The sequence below is a fragment of the Aegilops tauschii genome, chromosome 1 (assembly GCF_002575655.3).
Source record: "Aegilops tauschii subsp. strangulata cultivar AL8/78 chromosome 1, Aet v6.0, whole genome shotgun sequence".
Taxonomy (NCBI): Eukaryota; Viridiplantae; Streptophyta; class Magnoliopsida; order Poales; family Poaceae; genus Aegilops; species Aegilops tauschii.
In genome coordinates this window covers 383124028-383142004 of record NC_053035.3, presented here as the reverse complement: position 1 = coordinate 383142004, position 17977 = coordinate 383124028, and the positions used below count along the sequence as shown (strand labels likewise).

The 17977-nt window shown below is 47.6% G+C and overlaps 2 protein-coding genes across 2 annotated transcripts; both read left to right on the top strand.

The window, feature by feature from the left end:
* The first annotated feature begins 10304 nt into the window (after window positions 1-10304).
* LOC109744122 (uncharacterized) lies at window positions 10305-15596 on the top strand. The gene is made up of 5 exons (XM_020303216.4): window positions 10305-10667; window positions 11771-11903; window positions 12019-12669; window positions 12809-12929; window positions 15070-15596. The coding sequence occupies exons 1-5, from the start codon at window positions 10591-10593 to the stop codon at window positions 15093-15095; spliced, it is 1008 nt and encodes a 335-aa protein (XP_020158805.1). The 5' UTR covers window positions 10305-10590; the 3' UTR covers window positions 15096-15596.
* Window positions 15597-15915: 319 nt separating this feature from the next.
* Window positions 15916-17634, top strand: LOC109744143 (ferredoxin-6, chloroplastic). Its single transcript, XM_020303247.2, has 2 exons — window positions 15916-16256; window positions 16856-17634. The coding sequence occupies exons 1-2, from the start codon at window positions 15931-15933 to the stop codon at window positions 17319-17321; spliced, it is 792 nt and encodes a 263-aa protein (XP_020158836.2). The 5' UTR covers window positions 15916-15930; the 3' UTR covers window positions 17322-17634.
* The last annotated feature ends 343 nt before the right edge of the window (window positions 17635-17977 follow it).

Here is a 17977-nt window from a genome sequence, read left to right as displayed (position 1 = left end):
ACAGGCATAGGATCGATTTAGGGTTTAAATTGACCGGGATCGACGAGTATAGGGTATCGACTTCAGGGATTTAAAGATAGAGGTTCATTTACATCACGCTCTACAAATTCAGGGTTCAAAACAGTCTTCACTCTCACAAGCACAAGCTCGGCACGAAGAAAGAAAAGGCAAGAAACAACAAAGACCAAACACGAGCCACAACCTCTCCAAGGAGAGGGTGGTGGCCGGAGCCACCTATGTTTGAGTCAATTGGTATGGCACCGCGAAGAATTATCCTTGAGCTCATGACCAAAACTCGTCTTTGAAGCACAAGTACCATCAAAAATGGCTAATGTGAAAGAGTTGATTAATTTATGCATAATGGGGGGAGGGAGAGTTCATTGAGAGAACAACACTCCCCCTATGTCCATGCCTACATCTAAACTAGACAACAAGTTGAGTGTGGTGGGGTGTGCAAGGGTTCAAGTCACATTGCTCGAACCAATGATATTTAGCTCATGCCTTAACTCGCGAAATCTTGCTTCATCCAAGGGCTTCGTGAAAATATCTGCAAGGTTATCATGAGTGTTGACATAGTTGAGCTCAGTCTCCCCTTGCCTAATGTGATCCCGAATGAAGTGATACCGAATCTCAATGTGCTTCGTCTTGAAGTGTTGCACCGGGTTGAGAGAAATCATGATGGCACTTTCATTGTCACACCAAAGAGGCACTTTGTCACAAATGACACCGTAATCCTTTAAAGTTTGCCTCATCCATAAGAGTTGTGCACAACAACTACCGGCCGCCACATACTCCGCTTCGGTGGACGAGAGAGACACACAACTTTGCTTCTTGGAAGACCAACTCACCAAAGAGCAACCAAGAAATTGGCACCCTCCGGAAGTGGACTTCCTATCCACTTTGTCTCCCGCCCAATCGGAGTCCGAATATCCTACAAGCTTGAAGTTTGCTCCTCTTGGGTACCATAGGCCAAAGTTTGGGGTATGAGACAAATATCAAAAGATTCACTTGACCGCCACAAAGTGGCTTTCCTTAGGTCCGGCTTGAAACCGTGCACATATTCCCACACTCAACATGATATCCGGTCTAGATGCACAAAGGTAAAGAAAGGAGCCAATCATGGAACGATATACCTTTTGATCCACCGCTTTACCATTGGGATCAATGTCAAGTTGGCACTTGGTGGGCATTGGAGTGGAAGCCGGCTTGACATCACTTAGCTTGAATCTCTTGAGCATGTCTTGATTGTATTTGGCTTGGTTGATGAAGGTTCCTTCTCTTCTTTGCTTCACTTCGAACCCGAGAAAGAACTTCAACTCTCCCATGGAAGACATCATGAACTTTGAGGTCATGAGAGCGGCAAATTCCTCATTGAAAGCTTTGTTAGGGGAACCAAAGATAATATTATCAACATATAGTTGGCACACAAACAACTCCCCTTTGACCTTCTTAGTAAAAATAGTGGGGTCGATTAGCCCAACTTCAAATCCACGGTCTTGTAACAACTCGGTAAGGTGGTCATACCACGCACGTGGGGCTTGTTTAAGGCCATAGAGTGCCTTATCGAGTTGATACACATGATCGAGAAAGTAGGGATCCTCGAACCCGGGGGGTTGCTTGACATATACCAACTCATTAATAGGACCATTAAGAAAAGCACTTTTCACATCCATTTGTTGCAACTTAAAGTTGTGATGAGATGCATAAGCAATCAACAAACGAATGGATTCAAGGCGAGCAACGAGAGCAAAGGTTTCACCGTAGTCGATACCCTCGACTTGGGAGTAGCCTTGTGCCACCAATCTTGCCTTGTTGCGAACGATGGTCCCATGAGCATCTTGCTTGTTCTTGAATATCCACTTGGTTCCAATGACATTGTGGTTCCCCGTTGGCCTTGGCACCAATCTCACACCTTGTTGTACTCGAAGTTGTTGAGTTCTTCATGCATGGCATTAAGCCAATCCGGATCTTCGAGCGCCTCATATACCTTTTGGGGTTCAACACAAGAGACAAACGCGTGATGTTCACAATACTTTGCCAATTGTCTATGAGTGCTTACCCCCTTTTGAATTCTTCCAAGCACATTCTTCATGAGATGACCCTTGGTGGAGAGCTTGGATGCAATCTTGGCGGCACGACGCTCCAATTCCTCCTCGGGGGTGACTCGAGGAGCGGTCACTTGATCATCTTGAGCGCCGTCTTGAGCTTGTTCTTGATCTCGAGGAAGCTCTTGATCTTGAACTTGCTCGAAGGAGAGAACTTGACCTTGGGCATCACTTGTTGTTACAACACCATCTTGAGATTGATCTTGCGCTTGGTCTTGTTCTTGAGGATGAGGGCCTTCACTTTGTTCTTCGGAAGCGTGTGGGCCTTGGGTTGGTGATGGCTCCACTTGAGTGAAGCATTGTCCTTCTCCTTCGGCCACAAGGGGTTCCTCAATGGGTAGGATAAAACCAACACCCATTCTTCTTATGGCTTGGGGAGGAATTTCATCACCTACATCACAAGTGCCACTTTGCTCCACTTGGGAGCCATTATTCTCACCAAAATCCACGTTACACGTCTCTTCAATAAGTCTCGTGGACTTATTGAGGACACGATAAGCATGAGAGTTTGTAGCATAACCAACAAATATGCCCTCATAAGCTCTAGCCTCAAATTTAGACAAACGAACACCTTTCTTGAGAATGAAACACTTACACCCGAACACCCGAAAGTACTTGAGGTTGGGCTTGTTACCGGTGAGTATCTCATATGGAGTCTTGTTCAAGCCTTTGCGGAGATAGAGATGATTTGATGCATGACACGCGGTGTTGATGGCTTCGGCCCAAAAGTTGTATGGAGACTTGAACTCCGCCATCATGGTCCTTCCGCATCCATCAACGTCCGGTTCTTCCTCTCCGCTACATCATTTTGTTGAGGGGTGTAAGGTGCGGAATATTGATGCTTGATCCCCTCATCACTAAGAAACTCATCCAAGGTGTAGTTCTTGAACTCGGTGCCGTTGTCACTTCTTATTGTCAAGAGCTTTGCATTGTGTTGACGTTGGGCTTCGTTTGCAAAGTCAATGACCGTTTGTTGGGTCTCGCTCTTCCTCTTGAAGAAATATACCCAAGTGTATCTTGAATAGTCATCCACAATCACCAAGCAATACTTTTTACCCCCAAGACTATCAAAGTATGGAGGCCGAAAGAGATCCATTTGAAGGAGCTCCAAAGGCCTCTTCGAGTAGATGATAGTCGTGGGAGGGTGAGCCTTTTCATGTAGTTTTCCTTCGATACAGGCACTGCAAGCACGATCTTTAGCAAAAATATACCCAAGTGTATCTTGAATAGTCATCCACAATCACCAAGCAATACTTTCTACCCCCAAGACTATCAAAGTATGGAGGCCCAAAGAGATCCATTTGAAGGAGCTCCAAAGGCCTCTTCGAGTAGATGATAGTCGTGGGAGGGTGAGCCTTTTCATGTAGTTTTCCTTCGATACAGGCACTGCAAGCACGATCTTTAGCAAAACTAACATTTGTTAGTCCACGGACATGGTCCCCCTTGAGAAGACTTTGCAAAGATCTCATATTGACATGGGCTAAACGGCGATGCCAAAGCCATCCCACGTCAACTTTAGCCATTAGGCATGTCGCGGTCTTAGTGGGTCGCTCCGAAAAGTTAATCACATAGAGACCGTTCTCGACATGCCCAACAAAGGCTACTTTAAGAATCTTGCTCCACAAGAGGGCCACGGTATCAACATCAAAGAAAGTGGCAAAGCCCATGAGTGCAAGTTGTCGAACGGAAAGCAAACTGTATGCAAGGGACTCAACAAGCATGACCTTCTCGATCGTGAGATCATGAGAAATGACAACCTTGCCAAGTCCCAATACCTTAGAGGACGAGGCATCACCCCACTCGACATTGGTGGGCATAGATGGAATCTTGTGAACATCCACCACCAAGTCCTTGCTCCCGGTCATATGATTAGTTGCTCCACTATCGAGCAACCATGATCCCCCACCGGCTTGGTTTTAGGTACCCATTTTGTAATGGGTCCTTTGATGATAGTAACAAGGGTCTTAGGAACCCAAATAGACCATTCAATGTACTCATGAGGAGAACCAACAAATTTGGCATAAACATGCCCATCACTAGCACGGCACAACACATAAGAAGGGTTAAAGTCGTCGGCTTTGTTGGAAGGGGTGGCATTGCCTTTCTTGACACCACCACCCTTCACATTGTTCTTCTTATCCTTGGAAGCACCCTCTCCCTCCTTCACAAAGGTTTGCTTGAGAGGGGGAGGTCGTTTGGTCTTGTCATTCTTCTTCTTGTTCTTGGGCATGGGTGCGAACCCAATCCCTTCTTTGGACACAACTTCCTTTTGATTGCTCAAAAGGTCATTGAGGTTCTTCTCACCTTGTATGAACGACACAAGGCCTTTCTCAAGCTGCTCCTTCAACTTAGCATTCTCCTCAACAAGATGCACATGCTCACAACAAGGGTTAGTAGCATTTGCATTATCAATTAACACCATATGAGGAAAGGTGGCTTTCTCCTTGGTTAGCTTCACTTGGAGTTGATCATGAGACTCCTTGAGGCTAGCATGAACACCTTTCAAGGCCTTGTGAGACTTGTCAAGTATATCAAACTCCTCCTTGAGTCTAGCAAGATCAACCCCAAGTTTGGCCTTCTCGGAGGTTAGCACACGAGAGACTACAAGGGCATGATCAAGATCTTTCTTTAACTTAGCATGATCATCGTTGTGTGACTCCTCAAGAGCCAAACGAAGACCACGCTCTTCCTCAAGGGCATTGGAAAGATCCGAAATCTCATCGGCATATTCACGACTATGACCCTCCATCTTAGAGATGGTATCTTCGTGAGCCTCGATCATGTCATTGGCTTCACCAAGTTGTTCCAAGAGAGCAACGAAGTGCTTCTTGGATTTACCCTTGAGTTTACTCATGAAAGACTCAACTCATTCTCCTCCACACTAGAACCCTCGTGTTCATCAATGCAATCCATCAAGGAAGGATTATTAATGATGGTAGTTTTGATGTTGGGGGTTACCTTGTTGGTAGCTTTAGCCATGAGGCACTTGGCGGTGATGTTTTGATTGGGTGAGTTGAAGAGAGACACCCGTGGAGTTGTTGCAATGGCAATGGAGGCCACAACAACCGACTCACCATCTTCATCATCATCATCCTCATTGTACTCCTCATGGACCACCAACGCCTTGGGAGGAGTCTTCTTGGTGAAGTTGCTCTTGTTGGGAAAAGACTTGGCCTTGTCCTTTCGGATGAGCTTGCCACCATTGTCCTCCCTCTTCTCGTAGGGACATTCCACAACAAAATGACTCACATTGCCACAATTGTAGCAAGTCCTCACTCGTTGCTTGACCTTCATGCCACTTGAGTTGTTCTTGTTGAAGTTGGGCCTTGTGTTCTTCTTGCTCCAAAATTGCCTTGAAGCAAGATCCATGTGCTCATGATAGGCGTACTTTGTATCTTCGGGGTTGCTCTCCTCTTCTTCCTCTTCTTCTTATTCTTCCACACTAACCTTGGCCTTCAACGCAAGGTTGGGCTTCTTTGCTCTTTGAGAATGTAGCATCGCATTGTCGGCGGTCTTGTCCAAGATGCTCATAGCCACAAACTCATCCAACACTTCACTTGAGGACAAGGTGTGGAAGTCCGGCCTTTGACGAATGACGGAGGACATGGCCTTGTGGTAGGGCATCATTGCCTTGAGGAATTTGCGCTTGATCCAATTGTCATCTGTGTCCTTGCTTCCATGATCTCGGAGTGAGACCGCGAGTTTGGTTACTCTCCGATAAAGCTCACGAGGTTCTTCATCTTCTTTCATAGCAAACTCATCGGCTTCATCTTGCACCACTTCATAGTTGGAGCGTTGAATGCTTGCGCTTCCCCGGTAGAGGGAGACAACACAATGCCATGCATCTTTGGCCATGGCGAAGGGCCGAAGATGAGGGAGATCTTCGGGTGGAATTGCATCTTGGATGATGAAGAGAGCATTCTCATTGAATTGATTATACGCGGCTTCTCTAGGGGTGAAGTTGCTTCGGTCATGCGGATAGAAACCTTCTTCAATGATTCTCCAAAGATTAGTATTCACATGATTTAAATGACGCTTAAAGCGATAAACCCAAGAATCAAAGTCCTCATTTTTTACAATCTTAGGGGGAGGACCGGCATGATTCAAATGAGTAGAAGGAATCGGTCCACCATAAACAAGTGGAGGTTCCACATGGGCAAAGATGCCGGTGCCAATCTTACCGCTAGAAGAAGGAGCTTTTTCACTAGTAGCTCCCCCCTTGTCGGAGTTAGCATCCGTCACCTTGTTAGTGGGATCACCCACTTTCAACGGTGCGGTGGATAGTTTAAGCCCTTCAATGAATTTATTAAACATGCTTTCAACCTCGGTCGTCATGGAGGTCTTCAATGTGTCCAAAGCCACATTGAATTCCTCACGAGAGACCGTGGTTCCCCCATCGCCCGTAGACGAGACCGGATTCGCACCGGAGTGCTCCTCCACGCCGTCTACGGTGTCAACCATACTCTTTGGATGGCAAAGTTCTTAATAAAGAGACGAGGCTCTGATACCAATTGAAAGGATCGATATAGTTGACTCGAGGGGGGGATAGGAAACTAACAATTTTTAGCTTTTCTTTACCAAATTAAACTTTGCATCAAAGTAGGTTGTCTAGATATGCAACTAGGTGAGCAACCTATATGATGCAACAACAACAAGCACACAAGCAAGCAAGGGATATAACACAAGAAAGCTTGCACAAGTAAAGGCACGAGATAACCAAGAGTGGAGCCGGTGAAGACGAGGATGTGTTACCGAAGTTCCTTCCTTTTGAGGGGAAGTACGTCTCCGTTGGAGCGGTGTGGAGGCACAATGCTCCCCAAGAAGCCACTAGGGCCACCGTATTCTCTTCACGCCCTCACACAATGCGAGATGCCGTGAATCCACTATTGGTGCCCTTGGAGGCGGTGACCGGACCTTTACAAACAAGGTTGGGGCAATCTCCACAACTTAATTGGAGGCTCCCAACGACACCACAAAGCTTCACCACAATGGACTATGGCTCCGCGGTGACCTCAACCGTCTAGGGTGCTCAAACACCCAAGAGTAACAAGATCCGCAAGGGATTAGTGGGGGGAATCAAATTTCTCTTGGTGGAAGTGTAGATCGGGGCCTTCTCAATCAATCCCTAGAAAATCAACAAGTTTGATTGGCTAGGGAGAGAGATCGGGCGAACATGGAGCTTGGAGCAACAATGGAGCTTCGGGTTGGAAGAGGTAGTCAACTCGGGGAAGAAGACACCCCTTATATAGTGGAGGGACAAATCCAACCGTTATCCACCAACCCATTCTGCGCAGCACGGTACTACCGCGCCCGGGCCGCGGTACTACCGCAAGCACATGCGGTACTACCGTAGGGCCTTGCGGTACTACCGCCCGAGCAGCACAGACCTGGACAGCCCAACCGCACTGAAGCGGAGGGCGATAGAACCGCTTGTGCGGTACTACCGCACCACCTAGCGGTACTACCGCGAGGCAGGGAAGATCCATAAAACGAGAAGGCACGGACGTAAAAAATTACATTTGTGGCAACTTCCGCTGAGTTGGAGTCGACGCAAAAATCCGACACGGTAGTACAGCATGAGGAGCGGTATTACCGCGTGGCGGCTGAGCCAGGCCAGGAGGCGCGGTACTACCGCGCACAGGGCGCGGTACTACCGTGTAGGGCGCGGATGTAAAAAATTACATCCGCCCCTACTACCGCTGCGCAGCAGCACTTGGCCTGGGGCCACGGTAGTACAGCTCCTGAGGAGCGGTACTACCGTGGGCTCCCACGGTACTACCGCACCAAGGTCCGGTACTACCGCAGGTGCCTATGGTACTACCGCTCCAGGGAGCAGTACTACCGCATGCCCAAGCTCAGCAACCGAGACAAGTTGCATAGAGGATAAAACGGAGGATGCTCCAAAGAGCCAAAGGAAAGGGGGTGCAAAAAGGAGTAGATGTGTACGTGAAGATTCCACCCAAACCTTTTCAAAGCGGACCCCCTCTTAATAGTACGGCTTTCCTACGACTCAAGTCCACCGAAAAGAAACATAGAAAAACGCCGTCTTCAATAGTCTTCGAGGGGCACCAAACCGTCTTGTGCCTAGTGACGAAATGTCTGAAATACTCAAGGCACACGATTAGTCCGCAAAAGCATTGCCATCAATCACCAAAACATCTTACGGATAAATATGCCCTAACATCATCAAAGTTAACGATGAGGTTGGCAACTATTTTCAGACGAAGAAGGGGCTTCGCCAAGGGGACCCCGCATCACCCATTTTGTTTAACATTATGGCTGACATGCTAGCTACCCTTGTTGAGCGGGCTAAGGTGGCCGGTCAGGTTAGCGGCGTCATTCCTCATTTGGTAGAAGAGGGTTTATCTATCCTACAATATCCGGATGACACAATACTTTTCTTGGATCATGATCTAGATAAAGCAAGAAATCTCAAGCTGCTTTTATGTGCATTTGAGGAACTTTCTGGCCTCAAGATTAATTTTCGTAAGAGCAGACTTTTTTGCTTCGGGGATGCTGCAGAATATGCACCTGAGTATGCTGACATCTTTGGATGCCAGCTCGGGCAGTTCCCGATTCGGTATCTGGGTATTTCCATACACTATCGGCGTTTAACTATCGCTGAGTGGAAGCACGTGGAAGAGAGACTTGAGAAACGGCTAGCCAGTTGGAAAGCCAAACTCTTGTCATATGGGGGGCGGTTGATCTTGATCAGTTCCGTCCTAAGCAACATGGTTTTATATATGTTGTCATTCTTCCATCTACTGAAAGGGGTTCTTCAGCGTCTTGATTACTTTAGATCTAGGTTTTTTGGCAGTGCGATAATGAATCAAAGAAATATCGACTGGCTAGGTGGACTGTATTATGTCGACCTATAAGTCAAGGGGGACTTGGAATTCAGGACCTTGAGATTAAAAATATTGCTCTTCTCAGCAAATGGGTTTATAAACTACTCACTGAGAATGGAGTATGGCAGGAAATCATTCGTAATAAGTACGTGGAATCCAAAGTCATTTCTCAAGTCCATTGGAAACCTGGTGACTCACATTTTTGGTCTGGTGTCATGAAGGCCAAGGAATTCTTTTTCCAATTTGGGACTTTCTCGGTTAGGGCCGGTTCTCAGGTTTGATTCTGGGAAGACACCTGGCTAGGGACCACACCACTCATGGTGCAATACCCGAGTTTGTATAACATTGTTAGACATAAATTTGTCACCATCAAATAAGTTTTGGGACAAGAAAACCCTGATATTTCTTTCCGTAGGGACCTATTAGGACCTCGCCTGACAGCTTGGAATGAGCTACTCATACGTCTAGAGGCTATTCAGCTGTTAGATGAACCGGACATCTTTCGATGGAATTTGCATCAGAATGGCAAGTTTACAGTCAAATCCATGTATGATGCAATGGTTCATTGTGATGTTCCAGTTGATAAGAGGAAATTGTGGAAGCTTAAAATCCCTCTAAGAGTGAAGATATTCCGCTGGTTCCTAAACAGAGGGGTCATCTTAACTAGAGATAACCTGGCACGACGCAACTGGCAAGGCACCAAGGCGTGTGTTTTTTGCCAACATGACGAGTCTATTAAGCACTTATTTTTTGAGTGTAAGTTAGCTCGGGCGGTTTTGGCCATAGTTCAAGTAGCTTCAAATTTATACCCACCACGTAGTGCTCGTAACATGTTCGGCAATTGGTTGAGGGGTATTGATAAACAAATTTCTCCACATATTCTTGTGGGGGCGGCTGCCTTATGCTGGGCATTGTAGCTTACCAGGAATGTATGTATGCGATGGCTCCGTACTTGGTCTATCCTGCAGAGGCCGGAGGACAGGGACCTTTTTATGATGGCGTCTACGCGGCTGGAGCGTACGACCAGGGAGGTTTTCTCCCCATGAATGGCGGTGTGATCTCCGAATAGGATCTGCCACATCATAGGCTGGACTTATTTATCTTTTTTAGTTGTAAAACGTTTTTATTTTTTGGGTCGGTTGGCTTCTTGGCTGTATACATCGAGTTATGCAGAGGCTGGACATTTTTTAGATGCGATTGTATCACCTTAATATATCAATTCAATGAAATGTCCTGTATCAAAAGAAAACAAGCGCGTGCCTGAATGTGAATCACATTGAAGGTGGCCGAGGCTGCTCAGCCCAGGTCAGGTGCCTATTTTAAGCTGGAACTGACGCGCACGCAGCACGCGCAACTCATTGGCCTTTGCAGGTCCCGAACGCGCAATTTTGCGCTGCCACGGGGGCTCATCCGCAAAGCAGCCACCCGTTAGACGGCGCACGAAAGAGGAAAAGGGAAGGGGGCAAGCAGGAGGAACGCAACAGAAAACCAGTCCAGAACCAGAAATCCACCAACCGGAGAAGAGAATCTCTCACCTCCCTCCGCGCTCCAGCGCCCGCGTGCCCGTCGTCGTCCCCTCCCCCGCTCCCGCGGATTCGAATCCGCTCGTCGCGGGCCGGCCGGATCCCGCTCGCTCCATGGCGGAGGGCTTCGGGCGCTGGGAGTCGGATCCGCTCTTCCCCGCGGCCGAGTGCGTGCAGGACTCCGCCGACAGGTTCGGCTCCTTCCCTCCGTCTCCTTTCGTGATCTGCTGCCCGCTGGTAGAAATTCCGCGCGTAGGAGCTTCGGTTGCTTGTCTCGCGGGATTCGCCGCCGCATTGTGGGGAATTCGGTGCGGGTTCTGAGCATGTGGTGCGAGTTCCGGAGCTCGGGAATCTCTGGGTGTGATTGTTTCTGCCTGGATTGGCATTTGCGACCAATAGGCTAGGGCCATGTTTTTGGTGAATTCCCAAAGTATCATGGTTGTCTTCGATGAGAAATTACTGACAGGTTTCTGTAGCTTATCTATTGAGTTATAGATGCACCTGCAGTAGTTTATTGCTGTCAAATTAGGTTTTGGTGCACGCCTTCTGTTCGATCATATATATAGCTTACCTTCTGACAGAAAGCGAAACAGGTTTGCTAATGTGGTACGAACTAGCCATCAGCATGTATCTCCACGTTTACAGAGGTTCAGTAATGTTCTCTAGTATTTTTAGGATTTCTCTTCATAAGTACCTCTTCCTCAATAATTGAATATGCTTGTTGTATCCTGGAATTACTGTGTACCGCACCGATCTAAAGAAAATAATAATACACTAATAGTTACATTTTTCTTGTTATTGTCCCAACCAACATGATATTTTAAGTACGGAATCTTAAAATATAATCTCTGAATTTCCATGGATGGCCTCTTCCAGTTAGCATGGGAGCAGCTGGCAATCCTACAATTAGCATGGATGGTCTGTTCCACTTAGCATGGGAGCAGCTGGCAATCCTACAATTAGGAATCTCTTGTTAGAAAAGGTTATTATAGCAAGAAATATAAACACAGAAACACACCAAGCTTTGACCCAGTCATCATACCTGAAAATATTATGTTTTCTCATAAAGAGGTACTTATATTTTTTTAATGCTGCCTCAGAATTATGTACTAGTATGCAAGCACGTACAGTATTAAGAGTTCCCCCAGTTTCCTAGAGGTTATGTAGTATGCAAGCACGTACAGTGTTAAGAGTTCTTCCAGTGTACTTATATTTTTTAATTAGCATGGAGTGTGCGTTGTGCAGTTTGCTGACTGTACTCATTGGATTTAATTTTGGGTGGGTTGCTGTACAGGATGGACGGTGTCTACCGCTTGCTTTTGCATGAAAAGAAAGTTATACAAGATGACACTTCAGACGCAAAACTTCATGCACCGATACAGTATGAGAGAGATGTGGCTACTGCTCTCGGAACTACCAAGTGGCAGGTTCAAACAATCAAGCTTTCCATATTTGACCATGCTAGTCCATTTATCCATGTTTCTGAGTTATCTGCTTCTTTCTGGATTTCTTCTAAGACTTTTATTTTCCTAACTCTGGCAGTTGGAGCAATTTGAGAGGGAGGTGAATGCAGCTGCATTCTCTGATAAGTCAACTTCAAGGGAAAATGCAATCTTAAAATTCAGGCAATTCATTAGAGCTATAGCTGAGCAAATTTCTGAGGTGGAAGAAAGCTTGAAGACTCTTAGGACAGATTTCAGTAGAACTCCGAAATCTCCATACTCCTCAAGTGAACAGGATGGAGATGGGCTGGCATCTTTTCTTTCTGGTGGCAACAATCATAGTGATGCATACTACTCCACTGATACAAATGAAATTACTGAACTTAAGCTCGACAGTGCACCTATGATGAATGGTTATCATTCTGCCCAAGAACATACAACACGTGAACTCAGATATTCAGGAAATGATGTCGAAGGAGCATCCAGATTGCAATGTTCACGTGGAGAAAGTGCATCTGAAGTAGATCATAACGGTAGCACTTTGTGTAGTTTGGATGCTGATGATTCGCTAGGTACGAGCCATCATTACAAGAACAAACTGAGCAGTCAGTACCGCAGTTTTATGAGAAACTTATGGTTTACGAATAGAGACCATGAGAGCTTTACAAAGAGGAGAAAAGATGGAGAATTTGTTGATAGCTTGAGAAATGGAAATATATTGCCTCCCTTCAACCTACGTACATCAGGAAGGGTATGCTATGATCTACAATATTCTCTGTTTGTTTTCTATATTACAATCCAGACATCGTTTCAGCTTGTTAGTTCTTTGAATATGATCTTGTAGTATACTAATTTCCCCAGTAATGACCTTCTATTGTTACTCCTTGCAGACTATGTATTGCTGGCCTGAACTTATCAAGAGAACATTAAGTAGATCTGAATATTCTACACGCTACAATCACCCCCAACTTTTTGTAGCAACATCACTACTAGTTGCACTTGCTGTCCTTGGTGAGTATTTCTGTGCATGCTGCTATGTTTCATATCTCTTTTTACACGTTCAGAGCTTCAGATCAATCGACCATATCCCTTAGGAACAAGCAGATATTTGATTCATGTAAGCACACTATATTTGCAGCTGTCACATCAAAGACTTGAGTAGGAATGGAACAGTTTTTTAGTTTGTGTATTCTTCTTCTGTTGGCATCCATTATGTTCCATCACAAATACTTAGCTAGTGTGAAAACACCTGGAAAGCACCAAGGTTGTATGCTCTTTAATAGTTTAATATCCTCAACATTCACTCTCTTTTTTATTTACCATTGCATTATGTCAATTAAGAGAACACAGAAGATAAGCTGCATTATATAAAGAAAAAAGTCCATTTTACTACCCTGAAGAAAATGGTTGGTTCACATAACCCCCTGATCATTTTTTCTGCTCCCTTAACCCCCTGATCTGTCCAATACTGTTTAAAAATAGTCTTGGGTTGGTTTGTTTAAGTGGTTTGCTGATGTGGATGTGGTCAAAGTGGTTTGTTGACCAGTAGGGCCCTGTCGTCAGGTGAAGAGGGCAGCCGGCGCTCAGTCCTCATCCTCGGCCGCCTACGGTGGGTTCTCCCCCTGGCCGGCTGCCCCAGCAGCGCCACGGCCGACCACGCCGTCGTGGGCTTCGGGGACGACCTCCAGCGTCTACTTCGTGGCCACCAGTTCTCCCGTCGTGCTTTCCTACGGCCCGGCTCTCCAGTCGGCACTCCACGACTACCCCTCCCTTCTCTCCCAGCCGATGGGGACGAGGCTCTCCTCTAGACGAGGCCACCACGGGACTGCTTCAGTCGACGGCATCCCCACGCTGCCACCATAGACACAAGTCCGGAGCTCCCCGAGCACCCGCGGTCGCCCCTGCAAAGCACCAACCGTGGCTGCCGTGTGAGCCTCTGCAGGCGCCGCTCCGGGAAAGCCACGCTTCACCGCTACTACCGGCCAGCGCGGCCCCACAACAGTGTGCGCCTGCGCGCAGCCTCTCCTCGCCGTCGCTCCCTGGCGCTGTCCAGGCCCGCTCCGGCGACCCTGTGGTCTGCGCGCGCGCACAGGCGAGGCGCATCATGGTCAGGAGTCAAACTGCCTCCGGTGCTCCACAGCCTCCTCCAAAGTTCACGCGCTAGCGCTAGGTGAGCCCGGAGCTCGGTCACCGTTGTGGTTGGCGCACCGCCACCGGCTGACTGACCAGTCCGCTAGCCTAGGTTGCACCGCCATGGAGCCGCGCCACATGCTGCGTCCCGCCGCTGGCTTGCTCGTTCCTTGTCGGAAGAAAATTGCAGCGGAGGCAGGGCATCAGCAAGACTGGCGTGCACCACCATGCTGGGGACCAAACTGCATAAGATGCTGGTTGCCTGGTTGGGCCTCCTCTGCTCTGCGCCCACGCTCGCCGTCGTTCGGCCACGAGGCTTGGTGTGGCCGGCTGATAGAGTTTCTAGCTTTTAGGGGCTTTTCTGTAAAATTAATGCCACAGAGAGTATGTCCACGTCAACACTGGTCAACAAACTGCTTTGACTACGTCCATGTCAGCAAACCACCTGAGCAAATCACCCATAACTATTTCTGAACGGTATCGGATAGATCAGGGGGTCAAGGGAACAAAAAAAGAAAGATCAGGGGGTTATATGAACCAACCATTTTCTTCAGGGTAGTAAAATGGACTTTTTTCTTTATATGAACTAAAACAACTCGACCAATAGACATTAGCACCCAGGGTGTTTTTTAATAGAAGTGAGGCACCCTGTGAAGGCTGTGCCTCAAACATGGGTGGGCAAGCTCACAGACACGCGCTCTCACTCTATGTGAATCAAGACAATAGAAAAGATTGGACCAAAGCATCCATGATGATGACAACGTTCTTTTGTAGGCAACACACATTATTGCTCACAGACTGTTGATCGGTCAAGTTTATCAATTTAACGTTCTTTGGTAGGCAACGTATATTGTTGCCAGCTGTTAGTACTGTTCACATATCTTATATCTCAGATCATATATTTACATAACCTAACGGGCAGCAGTTAGTTCTTTACCTGCATCAAACCAAGCTAGTATTCTCCATAAGATGTATCTCTCTGTAAGCGTCCTCAGCTGATATGATTTCGTCCATGTTGCAGGCTTGCTGGTTTTGCATGTCAAGTGAGGTGAATGCTGCGACATGTATCTAATTTTGGTCCCTGTGCATGTAACAATCACCGTTATGTACGTATGTATCAGCCGCTGCGTTGCATCGCACCAATCAGTCTGTCTGATGGATGGTTCCCTATGAAGAAGGATCCATAGGCTTCTGATCGCGGCATGACACAGACAGAGGTTTGCCCACGTTTTTGCGCAGTTGATAACTGTGGTTGGCTCCTCGGTGGCATGACCCGGCACCAGAGGATGCTGTGATACTCCCGCTAATTGTCATTTTCTGGCTCCAAAACCACTGTACCATGCTGATGCCATTGTGCTAATCAACGATTGCCAGATCGGTGAGATGAACAGTTACTGCAGATTTTGATTGATTGTGGCAACCTCAATGTTAATATATTTCTCGCGAAATGAAAACTCCACTCGAACGGAGCTGATTCATTGCTATATTCTGAGTTGTAAACTGCCTGCCTCTACCTGGTGATTAAATAACATAAATCTGCTTTGCTCATGGTGCCCAATCTCTGTTGTGCTATGTTTTGCGTGATTTGACCCCTATCAAGCCTGATGTGCGGCTCTGACTGCGCTAGTCCGCTTTGAGTTTGTCTGCTTGATGCGCCTTTGATTCTCCTTTTTTAGTGGAACCGGCGCGTGGGTCCCCGGTGTCAGCAGGGGCTGCCCACCTACCCGCTTGCCCGATCCGGCCCCTGAGCCCTGCCAAGCGGCGCGCCCCACGCCGAGAGCGGCCGCCTGATCTAATCAGAGCCGTGAACTAAACTACTCCAGTGACGATCCCTCTCGAAATAAGAAGCAGAGGAAAAATTGGCCTAGGTCGCCCTGGCGCGATGCTTTGGCACTCCACACCGGCCAGCCGCGGCCTTTCGCCCAAGCCGCCAGCCGCGGGGAGGCGACCCACGGCCCACCCAGCGCGAGGACGGAAGAGGCGCGTGCCCGGCAGCCAGGGCCAGCGGGCAGACAGACAGAGCCGAGCACTGCAGCAGAGAGTCTGCCACCCCTCCCCCCTATTAATAAGGCGCCGTGCGCGTGCTGGCCACCTCACCACCCCCCACAGCATCTCGCGATCCCAAAGTCCAACCAGCCTCCGCCGCCTCTCCTCGCCTCGCCTGCGAGATCAGCGCCGCCTTCTCCCCCGTCTGTTTCGTCGGAGGAGGTACGCACCCCGCCTGTCGATCCGCCACCCTCTTCGCTTCCGTGTTGATTGATCGATCGCACGCCGCGCCCCGCTCGCCGCTAGGCTGCCCCGTTGTTTGTTGCTGTAGATCGCCGCCTTGGTTGTGATGCGCCCCCGGCTCCAGTGTCATGTGCCGGCGACCGGCGAGTCCATGCGCTCGCCGGATCTGTGCCTGGTCGATAGGTTTTTGGCCCTTAGCACCGTACTACTGTCCATATCATGCTGAACTCTGGAAAGTGGGGACAGAACTGGCTTTTGTACAAGAAATCCACTTGCCAAGTTATTAGGGGCTTCTAATTTGAACCGGTTTAAATCGGGACAGTGATTTGGTGTTGGTGTTGTTCTACCAGACAACCACATACTCTGCTGTACCTGTGAATGTGCCATCCGGGAAATGGACCACTCTTAAGCTTTGCAGATAGGACTAATGTTGATCATATGCATGATTACAACCTAAAAGCTGTGCAGCTAGGAATTTTGGTGATCATAATAGCAGTATATGATTACAAGTTTACAAAGTTGTGATACTTAATTCTGCCGTTATACTTTATTTCGACCTAATTCTGTGTTTTCTTCAGTATCAGCAAGATGTCAACTGCCACTGCTCCAGGAGTGTCCTTTGCTAAATCCGGGTCTGGTTCCCGGGCTGTTGCTCCGGCGATCAGGAGCGCTTCCTTCATCGGTTACGCCAAGCAAACACCAAACTTGTCTGGCCTAAGGATGTCAAACAAGTTCAGGGTGTCTGCCGCGGCCGTGCACAAGGTGAAGCTCATAAGCCCAGACGGTGAAGAGCACGAGTTTGAGGCCCCTGAAGACACCTACATTCTCGAGGCAGCTGAAAATGCTGGAGTGGAGCTGCCATTCTCCTGCCGCGCCGGATCGTGCTCCACATGCGCGGGCAAGATGACTACCGGGGAGGTTGATCAGTCGGAGGGCTCCTTCCTCGATGAGAACCAGATGGGTGAGGGATACCTTCTGACCTGTATTTCATTCCCCAAGGCGGATTGCGTCATTCAAACCCACCAAGAGGAGGAACTCTACTAGTTGTCTCACATGTGCTTGTGTGGCACAATTGTTGAAGTTCCATGGCGGATTCGTTGTTCAGTTGCCTTCTGTTATTATCTAGAGAGATGGCTAGGTGGGTGTATCTTCCTGGTGATCAGTCATGTCTTTTGATGAGATCGTTCTATATGAGTTGTGACAATAATTGATGTAAAATGGTTTGTCAATCCAAACTGCATCTGTTTAGATTGCAGCAATTCGAACTACCATACACTGTTGGAGGTCTTGAAAACATGTTGTACTTATGGGTCACTTCCTTGAGGAATTATATTTGGCCGCTCCTCTGTTTGCATTATGTTTTGGTTACTTGAATGGATGTCAGGAGTTCAGAAGTCTGAACTTTTTAGTCTTTGCATTTTAGATAACTATAAATAGCTTGGTCCTAGCGCGGGAAACCGTGAGACGATACTCCATAAGAAGGCATCTTATGAATTTTGATATTGTGTTCCCTCGCTAAAATGGAAAATGATACGAGTAGCATTGTTTGTTAGCCTTTCCTCTGGCCTCTGCTCCATCTCATTGTTCTTTAGCTTGTCTTTGCCAATTCCAACTTTCCAAGTCACGTTGGTCAGTTCAGTTAACACAGTGATTCAGACTAAGGTGGCTCTGTTCATGCTCTATCTTTCAGTTAAATAAAC